The 14,227-nt window shown below is 46.3% G+C and overlaps 1 protein-coding gene and 1 pseudogene across 1 annotated transcript in view; both read left to right on the forward strand.

The window, feature by feature from the left end:
- SNTB1 (syntrophin beta 1) overlaps nt 1-14,227 on the forward strand; it is a 243,608-nt gene that overhangs the window by 144,561 nt on the left and 84,820 nt on the right. The window contains exon 3 of the mRNA XM_065902993.1: nt 13,625-13,832. Coding sequence (XP_065759065.1) covers nt 13,625-13,832 — 208 coding nt within the window. The remainder of the gene's footprint in view (nt 1-13,624; nt 13,833-14,227) is intronic.
- On the forward strand, nt 3,421-4,718 carry LOC136144923 (large ribosomal subunit protein uL4 pseudogene; annotated as a pseudogene).

The following is a 14,227-nucleotide window of genomic DNA, read 5'->3' on the forward strand; positions in this document are numbered from 1 at the left end:
GTGAGGTTTGCCAAGTGAACTCTGAGAAGGTGGGATATCACTCACAGGCCGCGCCAAGCTGCATGGAAATGGCGTGTCTTGGCAGACGTCTCGACAGCTCCTGATTCCTCGGGGCCGGTGTGGGCCTCCATAAGAAATGGCTCCATAGGCAGTATTGACATAACCGTGGTGGAGTGTGAGAATAAACACAGCTGTGGCACTGCCCTAAATATTTCTATTCAGCAGGGAATTAAAGGAGAACTTTATCGCTGAACTACAGATAAACACAATTCATCAAGCGGCAGTCAGTTCAGCTGGGGAACAAGACCAGCGTTAGGAGGGCCCGGCCTGCTGAAAATAGCTTCATCTGCGGCCTGGCTGTCTGCTCCTCCCTCCCGCCCCATCCCCCCAGCTCCAGAAATGTCGGGCTCATCCTCTCTCAAAGAAGCTGTCTAGATTGTTTTTCCTCGCTAAGTGCTCAGTCCACTCACTGAGTGTACCCTACCGTCACTCACTGAGTGTACCCTACCGTGAGCCAGCTTGCCACTGGACGCCTCTCCCTTCAGCAGGGCTCTCTTTTTCTTTCTGGGTTGTAGAACTGCATGTGGATAGGAGTAAGATTATGTTGCCAGGGAAAAGATTTTTTAATCCCAGCGTGCACTGAAGTGAAAGCAGGGCTGACTCAGTCCTGAGTGGTCTGCAGCCTAGGCGTCCCTTTAGCACCATGTATGTGCCTGTCGGTCACTCAGGCATGTCCAGCTCTTGGAATTCTCCAGGCAGGAATACTGGAGTGGCAGCCATGCCCTTCTCCAGGGGATCTTCCCGACCCAGGGATCAGACCTGGGTCTCCCCCACTGCAGGCAGATTTTATATCTAAATACTTCCCAGTGGTAAAGAATCCACCTGCCAATACTGGACACATAAGAAATGAGAGTTTGATCCCTGGGTCGGGAAGATCCCCTGGAGGAGGAAATGGCAACCCACTCCAGTGCTCTTGCCTGGAGAATTCCATGGACAGAGGGGTCCGGTGGGCTACGGTCCACGGGGCCACAAAGAGTTGGGCAAGACTGACTGAGTGCACACGCACACACACACATAACTATATATATAACTCCACTGTCTAGAGGTGGCCACTGATAATGGTGGCCACAGATTTTTCTGTTGGGAAGATTTTTATCAGCCACCATGTGGTTTGAATTCAACTTCACTCTCAGTGGTTGCTATGAGTCCACAGGCCACATCTGCCTAAACACATTCGTCTCTGTTTTCTCCAGCCTCACATTGGAGGGGAAAGGTCACTTGAAACCTTCGTTGCCCGGTTACAGGTTATGTTTTATTTATTATATTACTTATATTGTAACTTAGTTACAAGTTATGTTTTTTTATTATATTGTTTTATTTATTATTATATTTATAATATAGTTAATATATTATATTTATTATATATTCAAGTTTTGTGTGTCAGCCTTGCATTTCATATGCATGTTAAGAGAGAGAGAGATTTATAGATACACTTATCATCAAATCAGAGCAGTAGTTACGTTTGTGTGGAGGGTGGAGACAGTGACTCAGAGGCAGCATGCGTGAGCTAGGATGCTGGCAGTGCTGTTTCTTGTTCTTGTTAAATGGGTGTTAGCTTTGTAATAAAGCGCTGAGTTATACAAAATAAAACCAGGATAAAATACCATATTTTAACTAAGCAGAGGATAGAAACTGATTTTTTTCCCAAGTTTCTCTATAATAATTTCATTTTCAGTTAGTAAAATTGCAAAATATCATTTGTTTCCAAGAAGACGCCCTTGTATTGGGCTGGCCAAAAAGTTCTTTAGGGTTTTTCAGCAGATATTGTAGAAAAACCCAAATGAGCCTTTTGGCCAACCCCATATGTAAATATGAGTAATAAGTAGCAAGTAAATAGCATGAACATAAATAATGATTGAAACCCAGGAAAAATTAACTTAGAGTATTATGAAGACCATCTTGAAGACAGGAAGGAGAAGTAACTGCAGACTCTTTCTGTTGAAAGTGACAGATATTCCACTCAAACTACTTAGATGACAAAAGGGGCATCTTCTGTCGTTTAACCAGGAAGTTCTAATGTGCAGCTCTAGCCAAAGGCCTGGTGAATGTAGTGATTCAAATGATGTCATCATGAAATACCTGTCTCGACTCTAAGCATCCATATATTTTAAACATTAGTTGCGGCCCTGTTCAACTCTGCACAAGAAGATAGCTCCATGGTGTATCAGTTTTCTAGGATGGCTATAACAAAATAGACACAGACTGGAAAGCTTAAAACAAAAGCTTCAGTTTTGGAAGCCTGAAGTGTGAAGCCGAAGAATGGGCAGGGCTGTTCCCTTCTGCAGCGGAGAGGGAGAAACTCTCCCAGATAACCCTTGGGCTTGATGCATCTCTCCAGCATCTTCCTCATCATCACCTGGCCTACTCTGCGTGTCTGGGCGTCTCTGACATTCTTATTGGATTCAAGACCCATCCTCATCCCGTGGGTAGATTAATAAAATAAGGGTCTCACCATCATCCTTACTTTCATTAACTCTGAGAAGATTCTTTCAAATCAGCCACATTCTGAGTTTCTGCACAGACACAGGTTGGGGGAGATATTATTCAGCCTTCTGCACGCAGTGAGTTTCTGAGGGGCAGGGACCCATGCATCCGACTTGCCTCTTCAGCGCCTGACACACCTGTGTGTGCCTGGAAGACTCCCAGATACGCACAGCATATTTGTGCATCTGTAAAGAAATCACTGCATGTTCCCAACTCCGTTGTGTAACCCAAGAGGTTTACTGGGATTTTCTGTTTTAATAGCCATGACTGTCTGTTTACTCAGAGTGTAGCTAAGACAGAGTTAACTTGTTTATAGGTGCCCATGTGTCCAGATGTATAAAAACATTACATCCACTAATAGATTTTCTTTTCCCAGTATCTGAGCCAACAGTAGTCTTAAAATGTCAAAAGCTTAAATGACAACTCCCAACATCAGGATTTACAAGTCACAGAGCGTGTTCACAGTTATTATCTCATTTGATGCATGCATGCTCAGTCGTGTCCAACTCTTTGTGATATCATGGACTGTAGCCCACCAGGCTCTTCTGTCCATGGGATTTCCCAGGCAAGAATACTGGAGCGGGTTGCCATTTCTTTCTCGTGGGGATCTTCCCGACCCAGGAATCGAACTCGTGTCTCCTGCGTCTCTTGCACTGGCAGGAGGATTTTCCCACTGTGCCACCTGGGAAGCCTAGTTATCTCATTTGGTTCCTTAGTAATCCCATGAAGGTTATTATTGTCACCTTCATTATAATAATTATCACTTTCATCATCATCATCATCATCCCTGTTTTATAGGGATGAAGAAACTTGAGCTTTTTTTTTCCTGTGGAAGCCGCTGGGTTGAGAGGAGCGTGGCCTTCTCCCCTCCCTGCCATGGCGTGTGCTCGCCCATGATAGCAGTGTACTCCGGAAAGCAGAGTCCTCTGGCAAAAATGCCACTTTGCCTGCTGTGTTCAAGGCTCCCATTCAACCCGATATTATTAACTTTGTTCACACCAACTTGCACAAAAACAACAGACAGCCCTATGCTGTCAGTGAATTAGCAGGTCATCAAACCAGTGCCGAGTCTTGGGGTACCAGCAGAGCTGTGGCTTGAATTCCCAGGGTTCGAGGTGGCGGGACTCACCATTCTGGTCAGGGTGCTTTTGGAAATATGTGTCGTGGGGGCTGCATGTTTGCATCAACCAAGACCTGGCGACGTTGGCACCGCAGAGTGAATACAATGCAGAAGCGATATGCCATCTGCTCTGCACTGGCTGCCTCAGCCTTACCAGCGCTGGTCATGTCTAAAGGTCATCATATAGAGGAAGTTCCTGAACTTCCTTTGGTGGCTGAAGATAAAGTTGAAGGCTACAAGAAGACCAAGGAGGCCGTTTTGCTTCTGAAGAAACTTAAGGCCTGGAATAATATCATAAAGGTCTGCGCCTCTCAGTGAATGAGAGCTGGCAAAGGCAAAACGAGAAACCGTCGCCGCATCCAGCGCAGGGGACCCTGCATCATCGATAATGAAGGCAATGGTATCATCAAGGCCTTCAGAAACATCCCTGGAATTACTCTGCTTAATGTAAGCAAGCTGAACATTTTGAAACTTGCTCCTGGTGGTCATGTGGGACGTTTCTGCATTTGGACTGAAAGTGCTTTCCGAAAGTTAGATGAGCTGTATGGCACTTGGCGTAAAGCAGCCTCCCTCAAGAGTAGCTACAACCTCCCCATGCACAAGATGCTCAACACAGACCTTGGCAGAATCTCGAAAAGCCCAGAAATCCAAAGAGCACTCCCAGCACCACGCAAGATTCATCGCAGAGTCCTGAAAAAGAATCCTCTGAAAAACCTGAGAATCATGTTGAAGCTTAACCCATACGCAAAGACCATACGCTGGAACACCATTCTTCGACAGGCCAAGAACCACCAAGTCTGCATGGATAAGGCAGCAGCAGCACTAGAAGCCAAATCAGATCAGAAGGGGGTTGAGGGCAAGAAACCTGTGGTGGGAAACATAGAAGGCTGTTGGTGATAAGAAGCTGAAGAAGCCTGTGGTGGGAAAAAAGGCTGCAGGGACCAAGAAACCAGCGGCTGAAAAGGAACCCACCTCAGAGGAAAAGAAGGCTGCTGCATACACTTACATTTGTTTATTCCACAAATGCCAAATCATTTTGGACAGCAAATTTTGAATAAAGACCTGAACAAAGAGGCAAAAAAAAAAAAAAAGAAAGAAACTTGATTCATCAGGACCTTTAGTTGTATTTGAAAATTACCCAACTGAAATTGGCTTCTGCAAAAGGGGAACATGGAAGAAAACAGGGATCTACTGAGGGCCAGGTGAGGCTGGATCAGGCGTCCTATCTCTCAGCTCTGCTTTCCTCTGCATTGGCTTCATCTGTCGGCAGCCGTCCCCTCTCGATGGCCAGGCCGTCTGCAGACCCATGACTGTAACCGTTCTCTGTACACATGCTGAGGAAAGCATCACCCCACCAGTGACTCCTGAAGAAACCCCGGGCCTGGATCTCCTTGGACAAATGGCGTCACACCTGCAACCTTAGCCCATCGATGCCGCAGATCACATAGATTGAGGATGGAGGAAAAGCCTGTCATCAGAAGAGGCGGGGTGTAAGGTGGGCCCGTAGAACCACAGATGTCCGTGAGGAAGCGTAGGTTATAAATTCCAGAGCCTGCGCTTTGGAACAGGGTTGCTTCAACCAACAGGCCAGTCCTGTTGCTTTTTCTCCCCCACTTTCTCCTCCTCTTCTCCTGTTCAAATAAAGTGAATATGCCACGCATACACATGGAACAAAATTCAAAAAATACAGTTATCCCATGAAAATTTCTCTTCTTAAGTTAGTATGTTTGCTGATTCATTTTGGTTCTAATAGTCTGCAGAGATTGATCCTGTTCTCAGGTTGCTTGTTGGCATTTGTATTTAGGCAGAATAAGACAATTTTTGTAACGTGGCTTGCAAACATTTTTTGGTACTATCCGTATAGTAAAGATACGACTTGGACAAAGAAATTGACTTTGGGGGACTATTATAGCTCTTTTGAATGTTGGTATGTTTACATGTTTCTCCATATATAAAATCTAGTATAGAACTATTTTTTGAAATAAAACATTTTATTTTTAAAAATTATAAAGAACGCTTCCCTTCTTCCCTTGTCCGGTCACTCAGCTTCCCTCCTCGCTGAGCCTGCCTGTATAGTCCCACACTCACAAGCGTTTGTTTTAGCCGCTAAGCCACGGCCGACACCTTTGCAACCCCACGGACTGTGGCCCACCAGGCTCCTCCGTCCGTGGGACTCTCCAGAAAGCAACACTGGAGTGGGCTGCCATGTCCTCCTCCAGGGCTTGCGGGCGTTTCTATGGGTCGTTGTCACGTCAGTGACGTGATGCTGCCCTCACTGTCCGCCCCACGCAGCGCTCACTTCCCTTGCGGCAGGCGTGTTTGGTTCTCAGACTCTCAAGACCTCGGCCACCCAAGCTCGGGGCCGTTCTCACAGACCCCTTGGTTGTTTTTCCACCCCAGTCTTCACGTTCCCTTTCTTTCTCGCGCCCCTCCCCCCCTTCTACTTTATTCCCTCATCTTTATCTCCTTCCATCTTTATCTCTCTTTTACACATGATGAAGAATTATTGGAGTTGAAAGTGCCCTTTTAAAAAATGAGTTACTTGAAATATTTGACCCTACGGAATGGTTCTTTGCGGGTATGTTGTCAGAAAAATGCTTTAGGAAGCTGAAACCATTCCCAATCTCTTTTCACCCCCAGAGGCACTGCTTACCTCAGGCAGTTCAGAAAGTGAAGGGACTTTGACAGACACTTGGAGCTCACGTGCACGTGTGCCCCTGAGCGTGAATCTCACACTGTCCTTTTAGGTGGAGCAAATACGTAAGTGGAGGGAAGAATGCAGACTCAGCTTTGCCCCAGATCTCCAGAATCTCTCAAGAAACTCATGCATCTCTCCCAGAGTTATTGTTTTCCATTCCAAGATGCCGGAAATATTCCTTGCATAACTTTTTAGTTTCTTCTGAGCTTGCCTTTTTCAGGTGCAGGTGCTCTGAAAAGGAACTGCACTGCCCCAGCGCCCACCCTGGAGGGTTCTCCTTCTGGCCTCACTGAACCGCTGCCATTTGCTCGCACCCACACTGGGGAGACTCTTCATTGTAAACTAGAGTGTGAACTGGAACTGATCAAGACTAGCTTTTCACTATGACATCTCATGCACACAGTATCTCACTTTTGTCTTTTCAATAATCTTGAGAGGCAAGATTGAGCCATTTTACAGATAAGAAGATCGAAGCTCAGGGAGATTATGGAACACGGCTCACGGCCAGCAAGTTTTAAAGTCAGCCTTGACCCCCCACAGCCACATGCTTAACAACTACCCCAACACTTGTGCTTTTAAATTGTTTAAAGTTGTTGAAAAAAAAAAAAAAAACTGCTGATAAAACCACAGCATGGCCAGCGCAGGAATGGAATTTCTTTCTCTGTCTCTCCTTTTACTCCAAGACATGCATTGCACTGAGTACATTTACATTTTGACAATGAGGTTAAGTGAAAAATTTTGTTTGAGACTTGTACTAGGTAATGTAATAAGAAATAAATATATATACTGGGTTGGCCAGAAAGTTATTGAAGTTTTTCCATAAGATGTTTAGAAAAAACCCAAATGCACTTTTCGGCCAACCCGATGGCATGACCCTCCTTGACCTTGACCAGAATCTTGTGTTGTCCCTTGGAGCTCCTGGGGACTATCATGCTACCAGATGCTTATTGTCTGCTTTAGTATGTGGAGTTTATAGGGATTAAAATAAAAAGTTTGTGCATTTCTTCCTTTCTCCCCTTTGAGTTTTGTTGAACTGATGGAGAGGTGAATGCAGATCACTGTATTCTTCTGTGTTTGTTACCCAAACAATTGACACCCATTCTGGGTCAGACAAGCCGTCGGGTCTTCGCCCACCATCGTTCTGGAGGCTCTGCACAGCCCCCACGGGCCGTCAGTGAAACGCTCCTTCTCCTCCCTCCGGTGACTCTGACCCCCTCTCGCTCCACAGCCTGTCTCTTTTTAGAACTTGAAGCTGCAGTTTTGTCAGAAACAAGCCTTCTTCCTCCTCACTCACATGTTATAAGCGCTTTCTTTTTAGTCTGCTGGTTCACAGTCCCAAATACTCGCCCTTTACTCAGGATCGACTCTCTTCCAGAACCTTGCTTCATCCAGAGCCGCTCTGTGGTGGTTTAAGGTGTCCCCATATTCTTTGATTCTGTTCCCTTCAAGAACTGAAGCTTAACTCTTCCCCACGAGCACACGTTGGGCTTAGTGACTCACTTGCAGCACAAAGAATAAACCAGAAGTGATGCGGTGTGACTTTGGAGACCAGCTCATAAAAGGAACTGTAGTTCCTTCTTGCTCCCCAGGGGAACCCAGCTGCCATGTCATAGGCGCTCAAGCAGTTTTTGTGAGGTAGCAAGAGTTTGGCATCTCAAACCGCCTGATTCTGGGGGAGTCTGTCACTCGGCGGTGGGCCGCCGAAACACCCCCAGGAACTCTTTGCCGTGTTGTCCTCTGGTGACGATCCCCTCCAGGCCAGCTCCTTGGGAGGCGTGAGCTCAGGCTCAGAGAGGCCTGCCATGATCCTTAATCCACGTAATTTGTGGACCATGTAAAGCATTTACCCAGGCCTCAACCTCCAGAAATTCTTAATAGCTTTGCAATGAGGTCCAAACATCTGTATTTAATTAAATGATTTTTAAAAAAATAATAATAAACTACTCCCAGGTTCCTGAAGAATACTTTCATTGGAGAACTGCTGCTGCTGCTGAGTTTGACTGTAAAAAGTCACAGGCTCCTCTATTCTATGTCCGCTCTGCTCCTTCTTTGACCCTATTGAGGGGAAGTCAGGCCACCTTTCAGCGTGTTTGTCTCAGCCGCTGGGAACTCTGGCACACGACCAAGATCAGGGCTTTTTTCTTGTGAATCTATACAGCACCCTTCTCAAACTTAAATTGCATCAGATTTATCTGGAGGTGGTGGCTCGTTCGATAAAGAATCTGCCTGCAATGCGGGAGACCTGGGTTGGATCACTGAGTCAGGAAGATCCTTTAGAGAAGGAAATGGCAGCCCACTCCTGTGTTCTTGCCTGGAGAATCCCATGGACAGAGCAGTCTGGCGGGCTACAGTCCACAGGGTCACAAAGAGTCGGCCACGACTGACGACTAACACCGCGTGGCGGAGCCTTGCTGGCCTTCACTCCCAGAGCTCCTGATTCAGTGGGTCCAGGTGTGAACTGAGAGTCTGCATCCCTAACGTGTTCCCAGAAGATTCTGTTCCTGCCAGTCTGTGGTCACACTTTGAGACCCACCACGAAAGGGCACAGGACTTGGTCTTTAACCTCGGCCTCTCCACGATCCCCCGCTGGCACAGGCAAGAAAAACAACAAATGAAAACAAGGAGAACCATGTCCGTTTTGCCTGAGACGAAGCTGTCTATAGTGACAGAAATCCTCATAGGGGTTATTTGAAGGGAAGTAACGGGAAGGGGAGAGTGTCTGGGGCACTCGTAATGTTCTACTTGGTCTGACTGGTGCTTGACTCGAATGTGTTCCCTTTGTGAAAATACATTTAAGCTATACACTATAATCTGTGCACTTTTCTGTCTATATGCTGTACTTTAAAAGCTGGCTTAAGGGATTTCCCTGGTGGTCCAGTGGTTAAGACTACATGCTTCCAATGCAGGGGGTGTGGGTTCAATCCCTGATCAGGGAACTAAGATCCCACATGCATTGAGGCCAAAAAAAAAAAAAAGCTGACTTAAAAGTTGATAGTAAAGATAAATGCTGTCAGAATCTGGGGAAAATGGGCCCCCTCCTCACTAGCCTTTCCTCTGAGTATGCTGGCAACTCAACAAAGAAATATTCTCTTTTTCGCTGGCATCGTTTTTGCATGTGTGTGTGATTCCTGACAAGTAACTGCTTCCCAAGCTGTCATTAAAAAAAAAAAAAAAAAACAGGTCTTCAAAGGAAAATATTCTAAGAAAACATTTGTGTGTTTTAAATTCCTAGAATAGTGGATATTGATAGAATAATTTAAAGAACAAGTCGGCTCTCCGTAATGCTTTTGGAGAATCCTAGTCTGTGCTTGGCTGGTCAACTTCCTGAAGAGCCAAACCTTTGGTGGTGGGGGTGATTTAGTCACTAAGTTGTGTCTGACGCTTGCGACCCCATGGACCGCAGCCCGCCAGGCTCCTCTGTCCGTGGGATTTCCCAGGTAAGAATACTGGAGGGGGTTGCCATTCCTTCTCCAAAAACTTGGTAGGAAATGAAAACTCACCATAGATTGACCAACCATTTCTCTGAAAAATGCCTGGGAGACTTGAGAGTATTTTTCTTCTTGGTAAGGACAAATGTCATTTTAAAAATACCCTGTTTCATCACAGGAAACCTTTGGATTCTTAGTAAGGAGACTTGTTTTGAAGATTTCTTACTGAAAAAAAAAAAAAAAAAAGCTAATTATTGCTAAAACTCCCCTAGAGATATTTTACTTTATAAATCCTTCTTTTTCTGTAATTAAAGTTTATGAGTAAAAAGGTTTACTCCCTCTAAAAGACAGGTTTCAAATGTAAATGAGGCCAGGCTACGTTGGGACTTCTGATTTTCAGGCGACCTGCAGAAGTGTTGCTTTAAACTCAGGAGCTAAGGAGGACACTCTTGGGCATGCTTATTGGTGATGATCTCCTGGCGGGGTAAATGGCAGCCCACTCCAGCACTCACGCCTGAAAAATCTCAAGGACGAGGGGCCTGGCAGCCTACAGTCCTTGGGGTCGCAGAGAGTCGGACACAGTTGAGAAGCTGAGCACGCAAGTGTGTTGGTGATGATGCCCTGGGACAGCTGAGGAACACAGCAGATGCGCCGTTATTAGATGCCATCCCGTCTAAAGGAGAGACAGTGTAACACAGTATTTAAATTCATGGCCTTCTGAGCCTTATCAACATGGGTTGAATCCCGACATCACCAACTTTCTGGCCTTGGGTCAATTCTCTGTCCCTCCCAGCTTTGCTGTTGTTCAGTCGCTCTGTCGTGCCAAATTCTTTGAAACCCTATGGACTGTAGCCCGCCAGGCTCCTCTGACCATGGGTTTCTGCAGGCAAGAACACCAGAGTGGCTTTCTGTTTCCTCCTCCAGGGGATCTTCCTGACTCAGGGATCGAGCCCATATCTCTTGCATTCCCTGCATTAGCAGGCAGATTCTTTATTCCTGGGCCACCTGGAAGCCCCTTTAATTCTATTATATGAAATGTGAGAGTGAAAGTCGCTCAGTCGTGTCTGACTCTTTGCGACCCCGTGGACTATAGAGTCCATGGAATTCTCCAGGCCAGAATACTGGAGTGGGTAGCCTTTCCCTTCTCCAGGGGATCTTCCCCACCCAGGGATCAAACCCAGGTCTGCCACATTGTGGGCAGATTCTTTACCAGCTGAGCCACCAAGGAAGCCCAAGAATACTGGAGCGGGTAGCCTATCCCTTCTCCAGGGGATCTTCCCCACCCAGGAATCGAACCAGGGTCTCCTGCATTGCAGGTGGATTCTTTACCAACTGAGGCACCAGGGAAGCCCATTGTATGAGATTAATAATAGCAATCATAGGACCATTAGGAAAATTACAAAAAATAATATAAAAGGATTTAAATTTTTGCCTGATGCATAATAAAAACTCAGTGAATGTTACCACTATTATTGAGGGATAAAAGGAAATTGATACGTGGATCATTTCATTCACTTCTGAAATTCCCCGTTCCTATGTCTTTCTAGTGCAAACACGAATTAACCAGTGGGATTTATTTGCCTGTACACATATATGAATGAGTACATAAAATGTGTATTTTTCTCTCTGCATTAAAATTACAGCTGTGGGGAGTGCTTGTTGGGGATGTGGGGTGGTGGGGGGAGGCCGGCACTTGTGACTCCTGGGGGCGGCTGGGGGAAAGCGTGTGGTTTCTGTTCTGTCCCCTGGTTGCGTGGTGTTTACATGAATCTACACGTGGCAAATGGGGTCCAGCTGTACACTTACATTGTGCCAAGGCCCCGGCTTTGATATCGTATTGTTGTTGTTTAGTCAGTAAGTTGGGTGTGACTCTTTTTTGACCCCATGGACTGTAGCCCACCAGGCTCCTCCATGGGGTTTCCCAGGCAGGAATACTGGAGTGAGTTGCGATTTCCTCCTCCAGAGGATCTTTCCCACCCAGGGATCAAACCCACATCTCTTGTTAGCAGGTGGATTCTTTACCACTGAGCCACCTAGGAAGCCCTGATACTATAATATATTGCAGCTATATATAAATAGAACTATCAGAGTAAACAGTGGATGGAATGAGTGACTGAGTAAGCTGCATGAGTGAGTGAATGAGTAAGCTGCATGAATGAGTGACTGGGACTCACTCGGTGAATAGAACTATCAGAGTGAACCGAGTGACCGGTGTGCTGGACTTCTTCGTCCTGATTTTGCAATGCTGTGTAAATCTGTAAGTGCTTCCCAATAAAAAGTTAAAAAACCAAGAGCATCTGTCAAGAACTTCTGCCTTTACCATATAATTACTGTATGCAAATCTCACACTGAATCTCAGGTGATCCCACTGGAGTTCTTGCATAAACTTTGAAGTTTGACTTTAAGTATAACTCTTTGGGAATTTCCTGGTGGTCCAGTGGTTCAGACTCCAAGCTTTCACCACCAGGGGTCTCAGGTTCGATCACTGGTCCAGGGACTAAAATCCCAAAAGCCTCCCAGTGCAACTTAAAACAAACAAACAAAACAAAAAAAACCCCAAAACAAGAACAAAACAACACTTTTCAGTGCATCTCTTTCCCCCCTGTGACCTCACCCTCAGCCAGTTCACTCCTGCACTGCACACGTGCCCAGCTGCTCAGCCGTGTCCGACTCTCTGTGACCCCATGGCCTGTGGCCCTCCAGGCTCCTCTGCCCATGGACTTCTCCAGGCAAGGACACGGGAGTGGGTTGCCATGCCCTCCTCCAAGGGGTCTTCCTGACCCAGGGGTCCAACCTGCGTGCCCTCTTAGCAGGCAGATTCTTTACCACTGAGCCAGCTGGGAAGCCTGCGTTACACGTGCACAATGATGAAGAGGTAGGGAAATGTGCCACGGACAGGATTCCTAAAGAATGCAAAACTTTGGTCATCTGTGATGCTAAGATATTCACAATTAATAATGAAGAGTAGAATTAAGCAGACGGATAGGTATTTCAGTCTACATCCCACCAGCATCTGCTAGGACGTGAGCATATTGTTAAAGTCCTCTGGGGATGGAGAAGTAAGGCAGGTTAATATCAGCTCACAGCTTGGAAGTCTTAATATGATGCTGCTAATAAGACACAGCTGAATAACAGGAACACCAGGCATCCTTAATTTAGGTGACTGCATAGCTGTGCCCTCAGTAGCTCAGCCAATGCCCAGACACAGTCAGTGCTTATGGATGAGTGGGTGAGTGAGTGGATGGATGGATGGATGGATGATGGATGGATGGATGATGGATGGATGGATGGATGGATGGATGGATGATGGGGCCATAAGATAAGCCATGCAAAAGAAGCTTAAAAGTAGGAATGAAGAATTAGTTCACTTTAGTGGGGAGATAGGAGGGATATATATATATATATATGGATATATGTAGGGATAGGAGGGAGGGAAAGGGGTTATCATAGGATGGTATGAACTCATCTATGTGAAACTTTTGAAAATTGTAAAGCACTCTAGAGTTTAAAGACTTTTATTCAATTAAAAAATAAATTTAAAAATCTCAGTTAGGGACTTCCCTGAAGTCCAGTGGTTAAGACTCTGTGCTTCCACTGTAGGAAGCACCAGTTCGATCCCTGATCAGGGAACTAAGACCCCACATGATTCATGGAGAGTCCAAAAGGAAAACAAAGAAACAAAACCCACTCCAAAAAAACCCTTAATTGAAAAGCTAAAAAAATTAAAAATAAAATGTATGATAGAAAGAAGAAATTAATTCGCTTTGTAGCTCAGGACTTGAGGTGACACAATCCACCAGGGAGCCTCCTAACCCTTCTCCCTCTGCCCCCTAGGCAGCTTGAAATCCACTCTCCAGATGCTAAGCACACGGTGGTCCTGAGGGGCAAGGACTCCGCCACGGCCCAGGCCTGGTTCAGCGCCATCCATGCGACCGTCAGTGACCTGATGACCCGCGTGATCACCGAGGTCCGGGAGCAGCTGGGCTCAACGGGCCTTGCTGGGGGCCGGGAGATCAGGCACCTCGGCTGGCTTGCAGAAAAGGTAAGGAGACAACCCCCATCGAGGCGTCTTCCCCAGGCCTCCCCAGCACATGCCGCAGCCCCTGAAGTCAGGTGCCTCATTCCACAGGCTGCGTCTCTCACTCAGATGTCTTGTCCGTCTCCAGCAGGTCTGCGTTATGCAGGGCTCTGTGTCTTCAGCAACTCTGATTCCCCCACAGACAGCCCAGTATGTGGCAAAATGCAGGTGGTCACTCACTGGCTCTTGTCTGGATGGATGAGTGAGCAAGCGGCCGGGGAGTTTGGTTCTCATATGTACATGGGAAGGGGAAGGGCAGGGGAAATAACTCAGATGCACAATAAAACTGTCTCCTTGGCAGGTAAGGAAGTCGGAATCGTTGCTTAAAAAGGTATTTGTGTGGGTTTTGATGGACCTAA

Source organism: Muntiacus reevesi, chromosome 12 (genome assembly GCF_963930625.1).
Source record: "Muntiacus reevesi chromosome 12, mMunRee1.1, whole genome shotgun sequence".
In the NCBI taxonomy this organism is placed as follows: domain Eukaryota; kingdom Metazoa; phylum Chordata; class Mammalia; order Artiodactyla; family Cervidae; genus Muntiacus; species Muntiacus reevesi.